Source organism: Diuraphis noxia, unplaced genomic scaffold (assembly GCF_037042655.1).
Source record: "Diuraphis noxia isolate RWA-SAM2 unplaced genomic scaffold, SU_Dnox_SAM2 contig0003, whole genome shotgun sequence".
In the NCBI taxonomy this organism is placed as follows: Eukaryota; Metazoa; Arthropoda; class Insecta; order Hemiptera; family Aphididae; genus Diuraphis; species Diuraphis noxia.
In genome coordinates, this window is record NW_028301713.1 from 45,637,274 (window position 1) to 45,661,267 (window position 23,994).

The 23,994-nt window shown below is 27.7% G+C and overlaps 1 protein-coding gene across 3 annotated transcripts in view; it reads right to left on the reverse strand.

Annotated features, from left to right (window-relative positions):
* Positions 1–23,994, reverse strand: part of LOC107173681 (uncharacterized) — a 447,370-nt gene that overhangs the window by 26,724 nt on the left and 396,652 nt on the right. For all 3 annotated transcript variants that reach the window (XM_089225025.1, XM_089225024.1, XM_015524309.2), the window contains one exon: positions 1,867–2,157. In XM_089225025.1, the coding sequence (XP_089081151.1) occupies positions 1,867–2,157 (291 nt within the window). The remainder of the gene's footprint in view (positions 1–1,866; positions 2,158–23,994) is intronic.

Genomic DNA, 23,994 nt, shown 5'->3' on the forward strand with positions numbered 1-23,994 from the left:
ATTTAGTTGATTTTAATCACAAAATTCTTAAACACATTGAAAATGTTACGGAAAATAGAAATTAATAGTTATTGCGCCGTTTCCAGCCATTATATTATAATTAATTACTATTCCCGTAATGCTTCTGTAATATTTTTCCATTTTTCTATTTTCCATATTGTGGTGATAACATCATTTAATACCTTCTAGCACCCGTAATATCAGCTATTCGATCAACAATATGGATTATATTTTTATATTTCATTATATATCGGCTATGATAGTAAGCCATTCCCCTTATCGTCAAATAGTACACATGGGACCCACGTTTATTTTGTCCTTCTGGATGGAATTAAGTTTTTCTCCACACCTACCGACTAGATACTTTCTAGATTTCGAATTGCCAAAATAAAAAAGTGTAAAATTTAATTTTACTACTTTTTTAAATAATAGCCGTTATATTTAAAACTTGAATTACTCAAATAAAACTTAGACTAAACCAATAAAATGGTATAAAATAGTAAATACCACCTAACTCAATCAGCGAAAATACGGTTGGTACCTACTTGTTCGCGCACAAATACTAAAAAGACAACTTGTTTGGGAACGTTTGAGCCGTAACCATACATATGGTTTGCCCATATAGTTATCTTTTGGACTTTAATAGTTTAATACCTTGCATATTAATATTTGTTTATTAATAAATAATAAATCATTAAAGTACTTACATACATTTTTCTTTCCCCTGAATAGACTTAGGGCTGTCTATTAATGTATTCATAGGTATGGTTAAAGATGCGTGTTAATTTTAATTATAGTATAATATTATGTATAATATGATTGGTAAATAATATACGTGTCTATCATTTTCTGTAATAACAGTTTCCCATTATTTGTATATATTTAATTTGATCTTCATTGACGAATGACTCTTAGCATGAAACATTTTCATGACTTCATAGATCTTGAAACTTATGATAACAGTGATAACGAAAATATTATCAATGTTTAGTTTTTCAATGGAAAATTTTCTTTTAAGTTAATTTCATAATTTTTCCTATAGCAATATTAATTATAATGATTTTTACTATTCTATATATTTTTCACACCAAATAACACATCTTCGTAAAATCAGTGGCTTAAATTCATTTTTCCCAAATTTAAAAACTTTGTTAGAATCTGAACTTTAAATGCTTAATATAAAAATGTACACTGTGTGACTAACCAAAAATAACAATTTGCATTTGTTCATTAAAAGTAAAAAAAAAAAATCACTCCGCTCAGAATCTAAAATTTACAGGAACGATATTTATCAGCAATAATGGTATTTGCTGACCCAGAGCACATACATTATACAGCACTAACAACGTAGTAATAGATTAAGTTTACTTTCTATATTATCAAAATGTAGTAGTTTCGACTCAATATTTACATTATGTATACTCTGTAATAGAACAATTAATCTAGACATCGATCAAAATAATTTTGAACATAATGAACTGTTATCATAGATCGCTTTATCATAGTTTCATCGGCTATGCTAATGACGTCGTGGATTCTATAAACATTTTTTCCTGCTAAGAGCCATTCGTTTTCATTGTCGTACTCTTTATCGATGATTATCAATGCTCATCTGTCATCGAGATAAAACAATATATTTATTTTCGTGTGCGCAAACCAGTTGTACATTTAATATAACCGTATGCGCAAACGAGTTCCGATTTTACAGGTAAAAATTATAGACTGTAAGCTAACAAGTTGCAACCGAAAATACCTGGTGTGCTGAGTTAAATGTTCATGGTTAAGGATCGACGACATAATATCAAATTGTGGAGATAACGCGCAAGTATTTATTGCACCATAGCTGTAGCCTATAATCTTACTTACCGTTGAGAATGTGGATGACCGTGTTGGCAGGGAACGCATTGCTCGGTGCACACGTGTAGTTGCCGGAATGAGCGCGGGAGGCGCGTTCAATATACAATGCACTGTGCTTGTTCGGTAAGTCGGACGTGACGTTCACACCGCGATCGATGTCGTAGTTGATCATTCGGCTGTCGTGGTACCAGAATATGTACACCAAGTCCACGGGGCTCTGCTGGACGACACATTCCAAATGCAGAGGACTATTCAGCATCAGATACTTCTCGGAAGCACCGGCTATCTCGGCATGTGCCTCTGAAAGACAACAAAAACGGATTTTAATGATCAAGCAAAACTGTATAAGAATGCAGTTTCCCTATATTGCGGCGAATAGCAAAACAGTAAACTAGTTAGTAAATATAGGTAAGTATAATATATTTTGAAAACAATTGTTTTTTAAGTCAACAGATCATGTCATTTTTATAATTATTTTCTCTTTTTCGATAACAAAATATCGCCCTGTAAGTATAGGTTACTAAAAGAATTAACTAAAATATGTATTAAAATAACAAAATTGCATTGTATTATTTATTCTGAGAAAAACGTTAACGCGTTCATAAGGATGTTTCTTTTTAAATTATTTTTCAGACAGAAGGAGTTTTCATAAGCGTCAATTATTCTTAAGATTGAAAATCATATCAAGTATCAAGTAATGTACCCTCCCAATTTTAAATCGAGTCGAGACAGTCTTTTTCAGTCATATTTCCATGGGTAAAGAAGAACAACTTACAGCGTGAGTTGTTAAACAATAGGAGTATAAATTAAGCAATAATTATCTTGATTAAAATCCATTTAAAAGTGTCTTTTTTTAATGTGATATAATTTATCATTGCCTTTATATTTTTTATTACAACAAAAAATGTAATAATCAGAAATTCAAAGAGAAATTTTTACTAGATTAAATAATTTCAGTACAAAATCATAATGTACCTCAAACCGACGTGTTTCATATTATGTTCTAATAACAGCGACAATGAGGTGGTCCTAATACCGTCGTTTATACTACTAAGTTTAATCAAAATAATAATCATTATTTATTAGTTATTGGATTATGGCTAGTATACTACATGACCACATCACACAACATACATACTACCATTATCAATTTAGTACTCTCCACTTTTATAGGTACCGCAAACCCGAAAATAGCTGCTGTTGACGGTTTCTTGTAAGACTACAAAGCATATTTCACGGCATTTTTTAAGTTTAGAAATTACCTTAATATATATATTTTTTTAAATCAAATCAATTGTTTGATGCTAATTTTTTGACGTCTGCATTTATAGTTCATCTGTCCTCCTACTCAATGCAGTACAACAATTTTGGTCCACGGCTGACGCATAGTTGCCTATACACACACACACCCTAACACATATGGTGCGTGTATTACCTATATAATGTACGTGGTATTACTGCGAGTTTAAAGTATCGACCGTCGCTGGGAGAGGCGGGTAGGTACTTCCGAAATATTGTAGATAATTCAATCACGGAATCAGGTATATATAATATAATATAGAGAATGCAACAAATTTTCAAGGGATATTACTTTCCAACTATCAGAATCTCAAATAAACTGCGTGTAAACAAAATCTCCTCCATAGTCATAATATTAAACGTCATGTTTCTCATTGTACACAATATAATAATAATACCATGGTATTGTCTACTATAATAATATACTATAATATACCAATATACCAATATACCATAATAATAACAAATATAGTGCCCGAAAATCCGAACACGCATTTCTGCGATATTACTGCAGTGGTGTAAGTCGGTTTTAACGACGTATTAACGTAATATTTCACACGATATTACACGAATAATATTATGTATTTATGTATACTATTCGAAACGCTCGTTCGTGTATTGATTCATTGGAACAACGGTCATAAAGAAAAATTATTACATGTTATTATTGTTCACATATTCACGGTAACATTAGTGGACATTGCTTATTTACAGACCGCTTATCATTAATTTCGATACAACTTCTCGTGATATTGTTGGAAACGCTGCGAGAATTCGTATATTATTAAGTTAATATTACAACATTATAAAAGAAAACATAACATTGAATGGAACAAAAAAATTAATTCGAAATAAATCTTCATTGAATAATATTACCAGCCATTATTGAATTATCATTAAACACGATATCATATAATTTTATTGAAACTTCCTATATTATATTATATAAAATTGTTATCTTAAGCTATATATGAGTATGAGTAAGAATTTAGTTCAAATTTAGTCTTATTGTACTTATCATCGTAATCTACTACAATAATAATCTATACTCATTGATTTTTATACACTGTTTTATTTTGTTGCTAATAATTGGATATACAATGAATTCGGTTGAATAAATACAATGCGAAAGAGGGAATTCAATTTCAATAGTTAATACAAGTAAATTTTTTAAAAATCCCTCTAAAATGATTACATAAATATACTAATCAAGAATTCATTGCAAATTCTAAGTAATAAATATCAAACAAAAATATCGTTTGGGCAATGAACATCATACGTTGTGTTAAGCCTAATAACTGTCAGCGTTTTAATTTTAAAGTCAGTAATTTTTTTCAATTATTTGAAGTTAAGTTAATTTAACACAAAAACTAACTAAATTAGAATATATGTTAGTATCTAAAATTTCCCAAATGTCTAAATTAGTTGAAAGTTAGTATAGTGAAAATAGTAGCTTAAGTTAGAGTAGAAGTTAGTAGATTTTATAGTTTAAAATATAAATCAAAAAATAGTTTGTTCAAAATACGTTTGGTATTACATAAATTAATAACTTGAAGTCTCAGTATCTAATTTAAATCATTAGTGACAAAGAAATCATACTGTAAAAATGATAATTAGATGAAATTTCTCAGCTTTCAAGTAGGTGTAGGTAAAAAATATAACTAATATTTCTTGGAAATGAATTGAAATATCAGTCATTAGAACGCATAACGTATAAGTATAACAAAATATCAAATATACAAAAAGCATGATTCCAATACCATATTCGTATAATAATATATATGTATTTCTATTTTCCATTATAATTATTAATTAAAGGCTTCAAAAATAACGTGTATTACAAGAAAATGATGTATGATAATATTACATCAAAAATGTTTTTGACAAAAAATTGAAAATACTCAATATTCATTATTAATAAATTATGATCATGGCTAAAGATACAAGATACATAAGTACAGTAGTTTTACGTAACGTATGGATTTTTGGAAAGAAAAAAGAAACTTACTACTTATGTTCTTAACGATTATAGATAAGATTATTTTACACATTGAATTCATCTACTTAAGTCACAAATGAATATAAGTTAATACTAACTGTACCCGGCTTTGGATTTGTGTAGATAGGTACTATATTCATTAAATAATCTAGACTCTAGAGTAAGAAAAATATATATTTATTTATAAATCTCAATGTGACGATGTAAAATATATACATGTTATACTGAAATCATGTGTTAATACTTAATATTAAGAATCGTTTTAAACTCATTTGGTTATCTTATGTGTGACTGACGTCAACTATTGTAGGATATAACATCAACTTTAAATTATTAATACAATTTTAGAATTTAAGTAATTAATATATTTTTTAAAAATATAGGAAGATAATTTAAAGATATTTATCAAGGTAACCTTTTGATTACCTATATATGGGAATCAATTCAATTCCTATCCATAAATTTAATTCGCAGAACGTCCTTTTTTATACTTTGCAGCTGGTAATCTATATTATTTTACAAAACATTATGCACAACATCTATGTTTTTCTAATTGATGCGCCGCTGTACCTACATTATATTCTCAAATATTGTTGCCACATGGAGAACCCAGACACGTATTCAGAATAAAAATGCTTAAAATTATAATTATAATTAGTACAGGTAGATTTAATAAGACACGAAAATATAATCTGCCACATAATAAGTCATACTATTTGAAGTACCAGATCCAATTACGCTATGTATATCTAATGCGTAAAATAGTCATGATAGATTCAATTTTTCAGTTCGTATTTAGTGATTATGGCGTAAGAGCATGTTAACAATGTTAATCGTAAACCAGTAAATCCATGAAGATAATCAGAGTCAAGAGTTTAAAATATAGATTGAATATATTTACTTAAAGCATAAATATAGGCATATATTAATATGTATATTTTATGATATTCACTATAAAAATAGATTTTTCCTTTATTGTGTCCTATTTTATTATTTTACCTACGAGTAGTAAAAATATATTAATGAAACAACATATTAATACGATTTTTTTTATTTTAAACTTGATCTTATGATTAATTGAATAGTAATTGAATATTTCTGACACAAGTCACTTTTAACAAAAATAGATAAAATCAGTAGGGTTTAGTATATTGTTAATGTTAATGTTAATGTTTTATTTAATTTTTCTACTGTTTGATTAAAATAACAAAAAAAAAAAAAAAATAGTTAATATTTTAACATAATATTCATTATTTATTTCAAATATTATCAGCATTAGCTATATAAAAAATTTCAACCCTTGCGGGAATTACACACAACAACCAACAGCCCAGGACAACCCTCCTAGAACCCTCCCTTTAATACATCACTGGTAGAACCCTTAATATCTCATTGAATATTTCTACCAAAATCTAACGCAGAGCAGTAATGGTAATGACAAATTATGTAAATGCCAGTAAATAGGGTTTAATTGTTCATTAAAACTACATACGGAAATTAGTGTATTACAGCCAAAACGTCTATTTATTGAAATTTGAATTAGGTATATTACTTAGGTAGGTACATATTGTGATTATGCCACAGAATATTATTCATAATGGTGTGTGGTTATTAAAATTAATGCATTATTAAAATAACTAGGTATTATATAAGTGCTAAATATTGATACCTGCTTATATGGTTGCTAAAGCGTTTTAAATATATGTATATTATGCATAAATGATAAATAAGTTTTTAAGCTACCTAATACTGATATGGGCTTTAACTTTTTTTATTTAAACTTTGATACAAAATTAGTTTCGACAGTTAAAATGTTTTTTTTTTTTCAGGTTAAAAGTAATTTGGAATATATATAATCTACTGAAAACACAAAAAGAAGGCGGGTTACTCGTACTTTAAAATACTAAAATTATTTCAAACACATAAATTAATAAGTAATGATATTTAAACCACCGATTTTTAATATTTCGTAGAATTCAATTATGATAACTTTTTAAAAAGTAAATCATTATCTCTTAGAATCCTTATATACTAAAATAATCTGATATAATATAAGTAATACATTTTAACCATACGTTACAGTCATTAAACTTTATCAAACTTAATTATATATCTTAAAACAATATTTATGACTAGAGACTTAATGCTGTACATTTTATTAACACAGTAATATTTTCTTCGGAAGACTATTAAGTAGGTATACCATTTATAATTTAATGTTATACTAAGTTTTTTCAGGTGTTCTATTTTTTTAACTGAAGTACGAGAAGTTGTATATTATATTATTTTTTATTTGAGTAGGTGCATTATTTTTTATAGAAATTAATAGGAATTAAAATATCATCACTCCTCCATCGTAGACAGACCATCTATTATTAAACATTTAAATAACATAAAAATCATCGTACATTCATGTTTTATGGCATATTGTTTATACCATTAAATAGTTTAGTAATAATTCACTGTTAAATTAAGGTTAACACAATATAAGGTCTACGGAACGTAAATTTTCCATGTGTTATGTGCACGCATGTAAGACAGAGAAAGCACGATATGAGGGAGTGGCGTCCTTTTATGTGAAAATACATAAATAGTAAACGGTCAAATTGACCGTGTTTGTTTAATTATGACAAATTATTACTAGCGTAGTTATCTAAAAAAGGAAAAGTAGGTAACTATATATCATCGTGTTTCAAAGGATATTTATTATCTGTCTATTCATGTATTTTAACTTTCAAACCATAAACACAAAGACTTGTATGACTTGTGTAAAAATGAATTTACTTTTTAGAAATGTGATTAAATATTAGTAATATTTCGGGCATAGTTTTAGTAAATTAGTAAATTTCAAAATCACATGCCATAAGTGCATAGTATGTGAGATAATATTACAATTCTCAGTTTTGGTTCAGGAAAAATTAACCTGCAATAAATGTATAAAAAAATATAGTTCTTATAATTAATTGGCTGGATAGTTTTTTAAAAAGTTATAATGATTATAAAAATAATAGAAATTAAAACACGCTTATCTTAATAAAAAATTGAAATCTTTAAAAACTCTTCTGCTAATGCTCAAGAAATATAATTTTTTATAAAACTTATAATAGGTTGCATTATCCTAAAATGAACCAGAGAACGATAGAAGTATGGAACACCTTTGTTACAATATTACGCGCAAAGCAGAGAAAAGAGAACAGAGAAAACAAATGTTGTAGTGGCGGCCCCTTAAGTTTTTAAATTAATAAATTAATTGATTTTAATATTTATATTTCGCTATGGAATGAAAATCAACGGTCTCGGAAAACCGTTAGCAATGTAGCACTGCATAGCGGTTGTTTCTCCGGGAAAAGTTTCTCACGGGATGACCCTTCTTAGGGAGATAAAAACTTTGTTGTAGCAAAGAGCACTCGCGTAATAAAGGAAAAAAATGAACCCGAAAGGAAAAAAAATAGAAAGGAATATTTTTTTCCTCGACGCTATAATATAGGAACCTACTATTGTACAGTCCTGGGTTCACCATCAACGCGCCGTTGGTGATGGTGGTGGTGGTTTATATGAAATACAAGGATATTCCCGGCGGCGGCGGAGGCTATACCGTAACTTTACCGGTTAATTCACTTCATCGTCCGTGAACTTTAACCACCACTACCAGAGAACTTTTGGGTCGCAGAATATGTCATGTATATTATTTATAAGGTGTGTATCCAGAGGATTTTACAATTTTCCACTGAATCGTGTTTATATAATATGTCATACATCTCAGATACAACCTCTATTATATATCTACCTACATAATATTATATGGTGGTTGTTGATTGTCGTGGCTGTAGATATAACGAACGGATCGACGTCAACGAACGACGAAAATTGTATTACCTATATCTATCTCGTCACCCTCGTGGCATGTAACATCGCGTATGTTATATTATTATCATAATAACTTTTGTTTTCGACGAACGTGTGAACTCTTTAATAGTAGTATAATAATATAATAAAGTGTGCGCGTAAGATGTACACATAAAATGTGATTCAGTTGTAAATCACAATTTTTGAAAATATGGACCACATGTGACAAACAGGCCTATCAAATTTTTTTTTTAAAGTTTCAATATTAATATATTTTTACACTTACCTTATAAGTGTTTTTTTTGCTTTAAAATTATAAAAAAAAAAATAACTATATTTTTATGAATGCATTATTGTTTTTTTTTTTTTTTTTAAGGAAAACAAGGAAATGTTTGTATGAATTATCTTTGGTTTATTTTCATGAAAAAGGTGTTGCGTATTCACAGTCATTATTATAATATTACAATATTACATAATAATAATAGTATACCTACCTAGTGAAAATAATATTACGTACGTGGATCTTGAGCAAAATGTTGCTAAAAACAAGATCGAACGAATTGATATGTAAGTCATACAGGTAATAACTATTAATAATAACCTAGTACCTATCGTGCTTACATGCCTATAGTTCAGTATAAATTATAGTCGTTTGGCTTATAGATTTAATTTTATTTTGGTGCAATCGATTGGCAATCTCTATACATTTATTATTACAGTCACATTAAACATGCCAAACTCGTCCAAATATCGGTCGATCCGTATTTCATGGGTACAAGAGCTTATTCAAATTTAAAATTATAATAAAAAATAACGTAATATAGCCGATATAGACAACTAATATCACGATAATATAAGTACGTATAAAAAAGATGATGTTTATCGTGTGTACGTTCTGAAATTAGAATATTTTCGTGGTAGTTGTAAAAGTAAATCATTTGATATATATTTTTAAATCGCTGTTTGAATGCATAATAATATTGTGGTAGTTATAGGTTGTAAAATATTATTTATATTAACATTTTTTTATTTCTGTATTATTCGTGTAACATTTTAAGTCATACACAATAGAATTTCGGTTTCTATTATAGTGGGGAATAAATTTAAATTATTGCTATGTAACTGCGCCGTAATTATAGCTAAATTATTTATTGAATTGCTAAGACTGAAAAAATATCACACACCAAATAATGCATTTTATAGTTTAATATACATAGCCACACAGGATTGGGGATTCTAATGCGTGTACGCACGTGTACGTATAATACTATATGACATAGGTATTAATATAATAGAGTAGGTAATAGACTTATGAATGTGTTTATTTTATGCATAATATGAAACATGACGTTCAAGATATATTATATTGTTGCTAATTTATACGTAATTATACGTAAACACGTGTATCGGTTACATATTAAATAGTGAAACGTGCTTAATCATTAACTGTGTATTAAAATATTAAAAACATATATGCGTTAAAATAATTATTATAATGCGATTTTTGATCAAAACGACTAAGTATAAGAGATTTTTCTAGATAAGGAATATAATTACTGTATATTATGAATAGGTACAATCTATTTAAAAATTGACTTGGTGGTAAATCTACGGTTTTATGTCATAAGTAAAGATGCTTATTATACCTTTACCATACAATGCACACATCATGCTGTAAAGGATTACACATTAAGTTTATTTTAAATAAAAAATATACATTATGAAAACTAACTCAAAGTTAGTTAGTAGGTAGTTTAGTAGTTAATACAAACTATGCTTTGTTTACTTATAGTGAATGAAAATGGTATTAAATAAATAAGATCGAAGAGGCTGTATAATTAGTGTCATAATTTATAATACATAATGTATTAATATGTTTGTTTATTAGTTTGTCCCGAATGTTACCACGTTATTCGGGAGAATACTAGAATAAAGCGGTACCAAAGTTTGTGTACAGCGTCTTATCGATTGAAATTAAACACATATAATATACCTACGGAACTATTAAACTATTAAAACTTTGTACAGTAGTTTTTGGAAAATCTTAGCCAAATCTGGATATTAAGGAGATAGTTACAGTATACCGACAAATTTTAACAATTTTTTTTTTTTTTTAATTCACCCGACAATACATTAATTCTTAAGAACCCATTAATTAAAGTACATTTTAATCGACTTTCAACAAATAATAATTTTTCAGAGTTTAACTTAATGATAATCGTAATGTATTAGTTATTCTAATTAATAGCCGTGTTATATTACTACGATATCATTTATGAATCATATATTTTATAATATTAATGGTGAATAATCCTCATATAATTATAAGCAATAAACAAATTTATTAAAACAATGTGTGTAATTGCACACACACACACACACGCGCGCGCGCGCCTTATTTTAACCTAACCTTAGCTTCCAACACCCATGGCCAACGTAATTCTTATTTGAACGCTGTCAAGGGAAACAAAAAACCTAACAAAATTCTAAACGAAAACAAAATTAACATCTCCGACAATCTAAGCCTTCTTTCTAACTTGCTCATAGCCATGTCCTCCAATAACTTCTCTGCTTCTTACAATAAGCCACAGAGTAAACTGGATTAAGTACGCTAACACACTTGTTAAATTTAATCTATGAATTAAACACCAATTGACACTCCAGAAAAAATGTCTCAGTGACCTTTCCAATAATATTGCGTTCGCGGTAAATATGAGCTCGTATGAATCATCAGCACGTCACAACCACCAGAAGTGAAATAATTTTGGAAATAAATTCAAAAAACCGCATCCGCCACGATTGGCAACGTACTCGTAACCCAAATTTCAAACGTAGTTTGACGTCAACTAACCGCAAAAATAAAATGCATCAGATCAATAAATCAAAAACAGAAATGGAGCGAATTTCTGTACTAGCTGGACACTCATGACAACTCAATCTATAAATTAAATGAAAAACTCTTGACAAAGCTCAGGAAGAGCTTCAAGGAAAGATACTGACAAAACCGAACTCTTTGCCGACACCTTCGAAAATCAGTTCTCCACTTATTCGGGTCCAGATATCCCAAAAGTCTTCAAGTGTGCTCAATCCATTCAAACCGCTATTTAACTTATCTGTTTCACATTTCCATGCTTGGTGCAAAAAATTATTCAAAAACTCCCCGAACGGGAAACCCGTGATTTCGACTCCATTTAAAATACATCTATCCATTCCTACCAAAAACCACAATCTTTTTACTTACACACATATTCAACAGTTGTATGCGTATTGGTTACTTCCCAAAATCTTGGAAACGAGCTGTTATCATTACAATCCTTAAACCACGCAAAGACTACAGCCGCTACAAAATCATGAAAAATAGCAAAACCCTATCCTAAAGAAACAAATTCTCTCCACGAGACAGCATCACGTCTTGCGTGCATGCCGTATAATGTACCTACCATCTACCCATCCATTGTATATGATTTTAATAATAATCAATATAACTGAAATACAAACAATATGTTACATTGCTATTAATATTTTTTAATATTACATAGTAACAATAATAACATGTACTCACTGCTCTTGCATTATAATTTATTACCTTTTATATCAAAATATCTACCGTAAAAATTAAAACACAAATCTCGATATTATTTATTTATATATTAAAACATATAAAACATTGACGGCTAACGTTTGTATAAGAATATAATTGACTAAATTTTATTTTATTTCAAGAAACTTATGAGAATTTAATTTAACATTCGCAAGAACACAAAAAGGCTTTTCTTAAGACAAACAATATCCGAACAAACCAGACCACAAGGAAATCTGTTATGAGCTATGATAAACGAAACCCGCAACATCTAAACATGGAAACAGGTGTGGAGTTCATCAATCATAATGAATGAAAAGAACCATTTTCAAAAATCATTTAGACTGATCACTGATGCATTATAACTAATATTGGTCCATTAGAAAAGAATGATCGCTCGTCTTGCATTCTTCAAATTGTCGAGACCTAACCAATATTCCTGTTAGAAAACATGAATTATAGTGAAATAATTATGACCTGCTCAGTCTCTACAGTTATGTAAAACATTAAAATTAAATAGAAATATACCTATACTTTTTTTTTAATAATAAAAATTATGCAGCTCTTAAGGAACATAGGCTATTGAAGGGATAGAGTTTATTTTATGGTTCATTAGCTAGTTTAACGAAAAAAAATAATATAAACTTTCACTTTTAATCAATATAACTTGCATTTTTTGTAAGTATTAAACACGAATTCATTAACGTAAAAATAATCAGGTCAAATATTTTAGAAATTAGTGTTGATTTAATTATAATATATAATAATCATCACTAAAAATTAATTAATGAAGTTTCGTTGAAGCTTTATTTAATAACTAATTTTTGAATTAAATTCCTGAAAAAAGTACGAAATAATACCATATTTAAATTACAAATCTATTTTTTACTATGAACAGATTCGTATGATGAAATATTTAATAAAAAAAAAACAAAAAAAAATAAGAATAAATTGTTTTCAACGAAATAACTTTGTTGAAAAAATACTGTTAATATAAATGGCGTGTACGTTATTTATCAGTTTTTAATTTTATTTTTCGGCAATGGTTCTACTCAACAGTACAACATTTTAGTTAATATTATGGTTGGTTATTTCACAAGAGACGTTTAAGAATAAATTTTAAGAATAAATTAATCTGAAAATATTGTCTTCTTTTAGAAGGTTTTGTAATGTAAACAAAAAGTGTAACTTATTGTTACACAAAACTTTTCCAAGTTAAGTTTGCTCTTTAAATCGCTTAAATATTATATTTTCACAAAACAATCTGTAGATGTTAACAAGACAACAATATCTATAAAAGATTGTTAATAATTGTACTCTGTGCTTACGTGACAAACATTCCTGATAAACTAAATGATGATTGCGAATTGTTATTGTTTAAATTATAACCAAATTTTGTGTTATTCAAAGAATATTAATTCAGTTATAGCTATTCCTTTTAGTAAAAATGTTTCACCGCAAATTGTATTTTCTATCATATCTATATAAATAGCGTCATACAATGAACAACTCAACAATAGCTATTCAAAAATTAGTAAATTTATTTAAGTAAATAAAATCTTGTCAATTTGTCAGTCATGGGTTAAATAAATTAATAGTTTATAAAATGAAGTATTCGTTGATAATAAGACAACCTCTATCTTATTTATATGAAATAAGTTCTTAAAGTTAAGTCACTGTTTTACTATTTAAATAAAGTAATGAATATTGATGTTCAGTGGTGTGGGAAACTCATTCGCGCCCCTGGAAAAGCTAGGAAAAAGCGCCTTTTCTTAGCGATTAAAAAAATTACGGAATGATGATATTATTTTAACATTTAATTTTTATGTACATAATTAATACACCATAATATCATTTATCAGTCAATATTAAAATGTAAATTTCAATCTTTAAAAACCAGGTACGTGAATGTTGCTTTGCTGTATAGTAGGTTACAAGTAGGTTATTGTAATGGATGGTTTTAAATTTGAATTCAATGATATAATATCAATGTTTATATGAAAAACGATTCTGAGTGGAAACGGTTTGTTAATCTAGGATATTTATACTATATTAATTATATTGTTATTATTTTTAAAAAAAAAATTTAACTTAAAAATTTTAATTGGTTAATTGGTTAATAAAATAAAAACCGTGTTTGTATGATGAAGTATTAGATTTTTATGTCGCAGAATCAACGACTTACGTGGAGCCTTGTACCATTTTTACCCAACGAATAAAATTGTATTGTCATTTAGGTACACATAAAAAATATTGAACATTTCAAATTTCTATAAATTACTTAAAAAGATTTGAAATATTTTGAAAATTTTATAAAGTATAGAAAATGCCAATATAAACATTTAATGAAAACGTCATGTGTGTACGGTAATTTGTTTTGGAGTTACACCAATATCTAAAATAAATTGATTTTGCGTTATTTGAAAACTACTGGGAATTTTAAAATTTAACCTTCCCAATGCACCAACTAGATTCACTTTCCAACCAGAAAAACTACTGAAGTTGAAAATTGAACCATTATTTCGATAACTTATCGTATACAGAAACAAAAAAAATACACACACACAACATTGTAAAATCAATACATTTATCGCTCCACTCAGAGTCTAAAATTTAAGCAAGCCAGAGATTTCCTAAGATTACCAAAGTTTTCCAAGGATTTTCATAGATTTTCTAAGATTACCAGACATTCCTAAGCTTATCAGACATTTTTAATGATTGCCAAAGATTTTCTGAGGTTACTAGATATTTCCAAAGATTATCTTTACAATCAAAAGTATACATTTGGGACCTATATGATATATATTATTATATTACTGTTTGATTAGGTTAGGCATATATTCTAAGCATTGTTAAATCATTTTTATTACATTTATCCCTAATTATTATCTTGGTTATTATATATATATATATATATATAAATATTAATGGAAAGAAAATAAATTATCAAATACATTATTAATTATAGTTGTATTTTTACCTACCTACATATTTCATTATATTTCATACTATCATATCTTTGATTATATAAAACAACGATAATCAATTTTATTTGGTATATTTTTATTTTATTAATATACTTATAGCTATTCAGACATAGGCGCAACTAGGGGGGTGCTTGGGAATGCTTCAGCTCCCCCAGCCTTTAATTTAGCACAACCCAGATCAAAAACACAAAAAATGGAAAAATCAACATGAAAAAGTTTTTTTTGTTTTACGTAAGGTTGTTTAATATTGAATGAGATGTTGTTATAAAATTACTTCTTCAGAAATATTGGAAATATATTCCAATTCCACTAATAAAATAAAAATAGTATTAGTATAAAATAGTATATTATATATTATGTATAATATTGTTTGTTATGTAAACATACTAACATAGTATTATTACCTAACCTTTGAGATGATTGTGTCTCATGTAAGTGACTGCTAAAAATGTAAATTGTGTAATCATTTTGACATCAGTTATTAAAAAAAAAAATATTATTTATCTGTTTATACTAGGTCATTATTTGAATCACCTAAATAATAATATAGGTAATATACCTAATGTATTTATGAGGTAAATATTAGTGTGCTTATGTTTTTATAATGCATTTAAGATTGGTTATAGTTTTTATAAAATTGAAATATGGTACTTGGGGTGTGGGGGCATAGCCCCCACGGGTCTGTTTCATCTACATAATTTTATCACCCCCAGTGTTTGGCCTCTAGTTGCGCCTATGTGTTCAGATATAGGTATTATACTATTACAAAATATATCTAGCATAATATACCAAATATTACCTAACTATGTCCAGACTATTTACTTACGGAGGATTATCAAAATTTTAGTCAGTATCATATGGTACCTAGGCATTATTACAGTACGATAAATAAAATTAAGCATTGATAATACCCTCGATAGTACCTTTCATTTATGAATTTTAGTTTATTGATCAATGTTCGATATCTTCTCAAATTAATTTATTTTAAACTACTTAAAGGTAAATATTTATTGCATTGATTTTATTAATTATTAATTTTCATACAATTTTACACAATGAGTAGATAGTTAGATAATTAAAATTTTATATTTTTTTTTGGTTAACGAATACACCAGTATACTTCAATGCTCAGATAACATTAAACTGAATACAACAAAGAATTAAATATTTACAAATATTATTGTAAATCGAAAAAATAATGAATGATAGTAATATGTTTTCCTTTATTTTATACAATTATTGACATTTTTATTTTTATTTCATCATTTATTTAACTTTGTATAATCTTTTAGTTATTAGTTATTACCATTTTCATACTTGAAGAAAATATACAATATACAATATACAAAACAATAGATAAATGACATAATAAACTGAATACCTAACAAAGATGCTATCGATTATTATATAGATCAATTAGCTTTGTGAAAATTATTGTCTATGAAATTGTATGCTCCATATTCGTTATGTAGACCAAGGTGTCGGAATGCCTCGGTGTGATAGTATTTAAAAAAAAATGATTTAGAATTATTATTTTTCTTCAATAACTAATGGGAAACTGTAATAATATCACAACAATATGATTGTTGATAAATTAAAATATATACTGATGACTATCTACCTACTTATAATACCCACATCATATTTTTGGCTCTGGTATAGAACTAAAGGTGGAAACCAACTCTTGAAAACCATTAATTTTTAAATATTTTTCTAGTATATATTGAAGTAATTATTTGTGTGAATGCCGGGTCTCTCAAAAGTCCGGGCCCCAGTACGTAGGGTCTTTCCGACCCTCCCCCCTTTGTGGGGCCCTGATTATAACACTAATGTTATTTATACCCATTTTTCGTTTGTATGTAAAATAAAAAAAAAACCTATGTTATTAAAAAATTAAAATATCCATTAGAAAAAAAAAACTATAGGTACATACAATTATTATTACAGCATACAACATTTTTTTTTTTTTTAAAACGATACTTAACATATTATGTGTTTGTCCTTTTTGTGCCCGTGTAGGTGTTAGCAGCTAACTTTAACAATATATTACACTCTTTCATATTATACAATAATCAAACTATTGTAAGAACATTTTCATACACATTTAATTGATAGAGATTTGATACGATAAAAGTTTAATGTTTAGATTGTTATGGTAAATTATTACATTTATTATAGTACCAATAAAGTATACTTAACTATTAATTATATAATTTTTCTATTTAACCCGGCTATTTGATTGATAAAGTTGTAATAAATTTCATTGTATTATGTTTAAATAGAGGATACAACAATAAAAATCCTGAAAAAAAAAATAATGTTAAAATTACTAATTCGAATAATAGTGCTAACCATGAAAGGTAATAAAATATCAAAACCAGACTTAAAACCAAAAGAAGGCTAAAACTATTCAAGAAAATAAGATAAAATTAAATGAACAACTTTAAGACCTTTTCAAAGAATCAAGCGATGTAAAGTAGTAAAATACCCGTTTTGGTAGAACACATATTGAGTGAAAGGCTAACGTAGTATTTAGACGGGTTGTAAAATGGAACTCTTGAACAAAAAAAAAAAACCAAGGGAAGGCCAAAACAAAGATGGAATCTAACCCAGGACGTGAAAACGAAAGGCAAGGAATCAAGGAAAGAAATAGGTGAAGAGAATTTTGTATTTCGAGCTCTCGTCTTATTGACCTGCAAAAGCCAGAAACATAAAATAGTTTTTAGGAATACTTGTGTTACATTATTTGTATCTTCTGTGTACGACCATAATTTAAAAATTGTGTTTGCACAATAATAATAATTTTTCTAAAGAAATAAACAATCTGTTCTTATATAGAACAATAAGCAAATGTGCACAGAGAAATTTATACATATAAATCTTTTGAGAGAAGAAGCCACCCATAAGTGACACTACCTATATGTCTATGCAATAATAATAAATTAATTTTTATAAGTGAAGTAATTCTATTTGGTTTTATTATTTAATATTATAAAAAATATCTACCTTTTTAAATTAAATTATAACTTATTAATAACATAATATTATATATAATCACATTGTGGTACTATATGTTTCTTGAGAATTTGTAATAATTTATTAATCTTATATTTTATATAAATAACAAGCTGACGTACCCGAGAGATAAATATTTTTTTTATATTTATAGGAGCCAGGTATACACTGTTTAATTTAACCCACTGTATCTATCTAAATTTCATTACAATATATTATGTTAACTTAATACTAAGACCTTAATGAGTTTTATTTTCTAGCACAAATTTTTGGTAAATTTGTCTCACTATAGAATCAAGATTGGGTACTTAGATTTAATAAAGTCTTTATAATATTCTATCATAACACATTGTTATGCTGGCTACCGTTCAGAAATAACTTAAATAATTATTTGAATATGTCTTCTGTCCACACAAAATTCATGCCAAGAATTTGGCTACAAAATGAAAAAAGTTGTGGCCGCGGCCATTTGCACCCTCGAATATATATTTTTAACAAATCTTGCGAAAAAAAGTTTTGTAAAATATTCAATTGCATCAACAGAAAAGTTTAACATTCAAAAACAATGTATGCCCTATCATACCAAAAACAAAGAGAAGACATGGCGTACTTATGATAAGGTCATGTGCGGGGGTAAAGTTATTTGGAATTTAGAACAACTCAGTGAAAAAATCAGGAAAATATTCGATTGTTTCACCGTAGGACCAGAACATCAAAAATGCCTAAAGCTCTATTCGTTTATAAAAATGTACAAAATGATCTACAGCGTTCTATCCATTTTATTCCTTCTTTTTTACTTATCCTAAATTCAGTTTAAATAGCATATAGACTGTCACCAGTCAGATTAGTCTTAAATTCTATACTAATATCGGTCGTTTTACACGTCATCTTTAAATAAGCGCAAGTGTATCATATCTCAATAATTTTTTTTCAGATCGTATGTTATATCTTTTTACCTAGTTTGGTTGTATATTTTCAACACCTTTCAGAATTATATTAGATCATATTGTATGATATATACATAGATGCATACATTAATTTGTGTATGTTTATATATTATGTAATATAATAATAACTAGGTGCCTAATTTAGATTACTCAATTTTATGAAGGTATAAGTATTAATGATTAAATTAATTAAATAACGAAATTTTTCAAAATGTCCATTTCTATATGTATTTTTTGATACTTTGTGGTAACTTTTTTCTTTTTGGTCAACAGTTTAATAACCGCATTAAATTGATGAATCATTATATACTATGAAAAACGATTCTAAGCAGATACAGTATGCCAGCGTGTATATTTTCTAAGCATATTTTAATTTATATTAATATTGTATAATGTATATAATCGATTATAATGTCATGTCAATATATCATACAACATGTTATATTATTATATTACTATAACTAATATATCATCTTAATATTAATAGTTTTTAATAAATATGAATTAAATTTTTCCCAAATAGTATTAATAGTACTGGAGAATTTCTACTGCAGTATCTTCTTAAGTACAACCCAGATTCAATTTTGGTTTAAGAAACTTCCATAGAAGTTTATCATTAAAAGTTTTTTTTCTAACAGTAAAATAATAATCAGTTATCTTTAGCATGATCCTTTATATTTGTATTTTACTGTACTTTATGCCTTTATGTGCTTATTAAATAAATATTACTAGATTATTAATATCAGGTCATGCACAAGCTGAGACATATCTAATATCAACAGCTTATTTTATAGTAATTTCGTTTCAAAATAACTTGTACCTATTACAAATAATATATCTAATAGAAAAATATTTTTGCGAATTGTTAAACTAATACATTCATCGCATTGCTCAGAATGTATAACTTTTAATGTGAAACTATTTATTTTAGTCAGTATAATTATGTGGAAATATATTATAATAACTATTTTAAAGTATTCAATATTATTTAATAGCAATATATAATTAATTATCGAATATAAAACTAAGACATCCATTATAGTGACTTACTCAATATCAATGTACAGTTGACACCTATAGGCACTATACAACATAGTAGTACCCCTACTTGAATGCTTTTAATATTTTTATAAATGTTTCGATAACAATATTTTTATATCAGTATTATAGGTACTGATTTAATCTTTAATGAATGTATTTAAATCGTTTCTTTAATATTAAATTATTTTTCTTTAAAAGTTGTCAGTTATTTTTTAATTTAACAATTTTTAGAAGACTATACCAAAAAATTATAACCACAAATTTTGGCCTGAATTTCAGTAAATTCATTGATCAGTCACGGCCGATGGTAGGGGAGATTTTTAATAGGTAATTTTGAAATTGAACTATTTTATTTCTAATGTATTTTCGTTAAACTTAAATATTATAATTTAGTTGATTTGTATCTGTTTCGTTAAAAGTCGTTATAATATGTACTTATGGCTTATATACTTACTAAAAAGCCATATGCAAACAAACTTATTTATAATAGTTCAGTTTAAAATAAATTGACAATGTACATTAATCTTAGATCGGATTATAAATTATTTCAAGCATTTGAAATGAAGTGGTTCAGTAGTTTCAAAGATAAAAAATATATTGTCTAGGTATTAAAACGAATTTGATCAATATTCAAATAAGGGCACTCATGACAATGAAAAACCACAAACGCAAACTCAATTTATTACTTACGATTCGCAGCAGTGTAAATATGAAAATTACAGTTCATGTATACTAATTATTCAACAAACAAAAAACACATTTACTTGTGCATGTAATCCAATGCGCATTGTTCACATCAAAACACCGACACAGGTGTAATTACATTAGAGAATTTTGTTCTACCCAATAGATATACACGTAAATTACGAGATAAAAAAAAAAATAAATGTATTTTTAGTAAACCGTATATCTTGAGATAACATAAAGCGACAAACGGCATTCATCTGTAACACAAAATTAAGGTAAATAATATAAATACCAACAAAAATTATTAAAACAGGAAATAAAAATAAAACTTAAAAAAAAATTTGGATTAATGTGGCCATCTTACTAATGGAAATCATTACTATCCAACATAATTCTTATTATAGGAACATTAAAAATAAAATTGGAAAGCTGTTTGCCGTTTGCCTTAGTGATAAATAAAAATGTCATGTGACCTAATTTTATTTTACATATTGGATGCATAGTAATTTTAATTGACATGTAGGCCATATGATGTGGCAAATAAATGGCCAGCCAATAGTACTTAATGCGTGTACTAAAATACTTACGTATTCTTCTCTTAAGAACCCAGGTAAAAAACTTTTATTACAGGTATCAATGATAAAATTACTGGGAAGCTCTTTAATCAAAAAACTAGGTATCTCCAAGATAACAGTCACTAGTAGGATATTTAGCTAGAAGTAGAACTATATATTTCTCAAACCCCGACTTAATATTCGAGATATTCCCTTATGAACAAGTTTTGGTTAAGGTTAAAATATTATACGTTAGTGTTATTATAGTAGTATAGGCTATATTATAGCACATAATAATATATATTCAATGAAAAAAATTCGGGAATTTTTTTGATTTAATATTTAATATTACAATAATTATTAACATTATTAGTAGATCAAAACATTATTGATTAATTATAAACATTGAATTCAGATATAAAATGATAAACTAAAATTAGATTCAAAAATATTTAAAAAAATATATGATCTGAAAACCGATGGGGTGCAGTTGATGAACAATTCAATATTTGATTCCCCCGCCTATTTTAAGTTCAATGAATACCAGGCATAAACACTAGAACTTAAAGACCATATCGTGAAACTGCAAAATACTTCATAAGTATAAAGTCAACCTTTTTCTTTGAACGATTAAAAAAAATCTTTAAGGACTCCAGTGGCCAGATATCAGAGGAGGGTAATTGGTGGATTTTCCAATGGGCTTTTCGCCACTACTATACATTATTACAATATTGTCTACAACCATTGATTATAAATATTTATATTGGTATTATCAACTGATTAATTTTTTGCTTGAATAATATTATTTTTTTCTCCGTGAAATTTCGGGACAGGTACCTAATTTCCCATACAGTATCACTCAATGAGTCAATAGTCTGATAACACGATTAAGGAAATTACTATTTATAGCTGTGTATGTTAGACATAAGTATTGTTGCATACATGTAGTATCTTAGTTCTTGCATCTATCATTTTTAATAGGTATATGTTATTCATATTTTTGTTCCGAATATTGTTATATATTTCCAAATAAAAATATGGGAAGGGTTGAACATCATTATCTATCTCGGTAGATTTTAAATTCACCGCTTCCCCCTGCCTCAGAACCAAGATATATCCACCACTGAAGGGCTCGAGGTTTTTCCTTACTAAGGTAGATCCAAGTTTTCATGTCAGACAACAAGGAACTAAATATACTTGTCAAAGCCACAATATAATCCGATGCTTTTTGAACTTCTACTGCTGCAGGGCACTAGGTTAGTCCGAAAACAAAAATATTACAGACATTTCTTCGGCATTTGTTGGTTTAGTACATAAATTGAACTCCTGAGCTCACATTACTTTACGTTTGAAAATGTTGTTAAGGTACCAGCATTTTAAGACTTTATGACTAACTAGCTGATCCCGTGCACTTCGTTGCCCGTTAAATCTACCATCTCCATATGACTCAAACTTTATTCAATTTTATTTGTTATTTGTTATTTAATTTAATTTGTATCACCTCCCCGTCACCGTGCTCGTCCTGTCGGAGCAAAAAATTCTCCTGAACAGAACCGTCACTCTGGTGATAGGGCGGTGTGAATAAAAAATAATAAAATAAAATATATATAAGCATTTAAAAGTAAATAATCGCTTTGTTGTTAATCATGTCAATCATAATTATTAACAAAAATCAGTTTTATTTTCATTGTAGTGCTTTGTGATATATGATAGTTTTTGTTTGATTATCTGGCGCATGGACAAACAAATCTGATGGTTTCCCAATACGGGAACAGGCAACATACAATTGACCATGTGAGAAACATGGGTTTTACAGATTAATACCACAAACACTTAATGATTGCCCCTGAGACTTGTTTATGGTCATAGCAAAGCAAGCCGCACTGGAAACTGCAGTCGTTTAAACTCAAATGGCACATCAGTCGGAATCATTGGAATGCACGGTATGAGAACATCATCTCCTTTATACTTTCCTTTCAGTATAGTTGCTTCTATCACGTTGTTTAGTAATGTTTTTATCGCTAACCGTGTGCCGTTGCAAAGACGCGGTGGGTTGATATTTCGCAACATTATAACTACCGATTTAACCTTTAATTGAAGATTGTGAGGTGGCAATCCTGGTAAATCCAGCGAGTTTAAAAATTCCGGTGGATAGTTGACTACATAATCTTGGTTAGTTGCG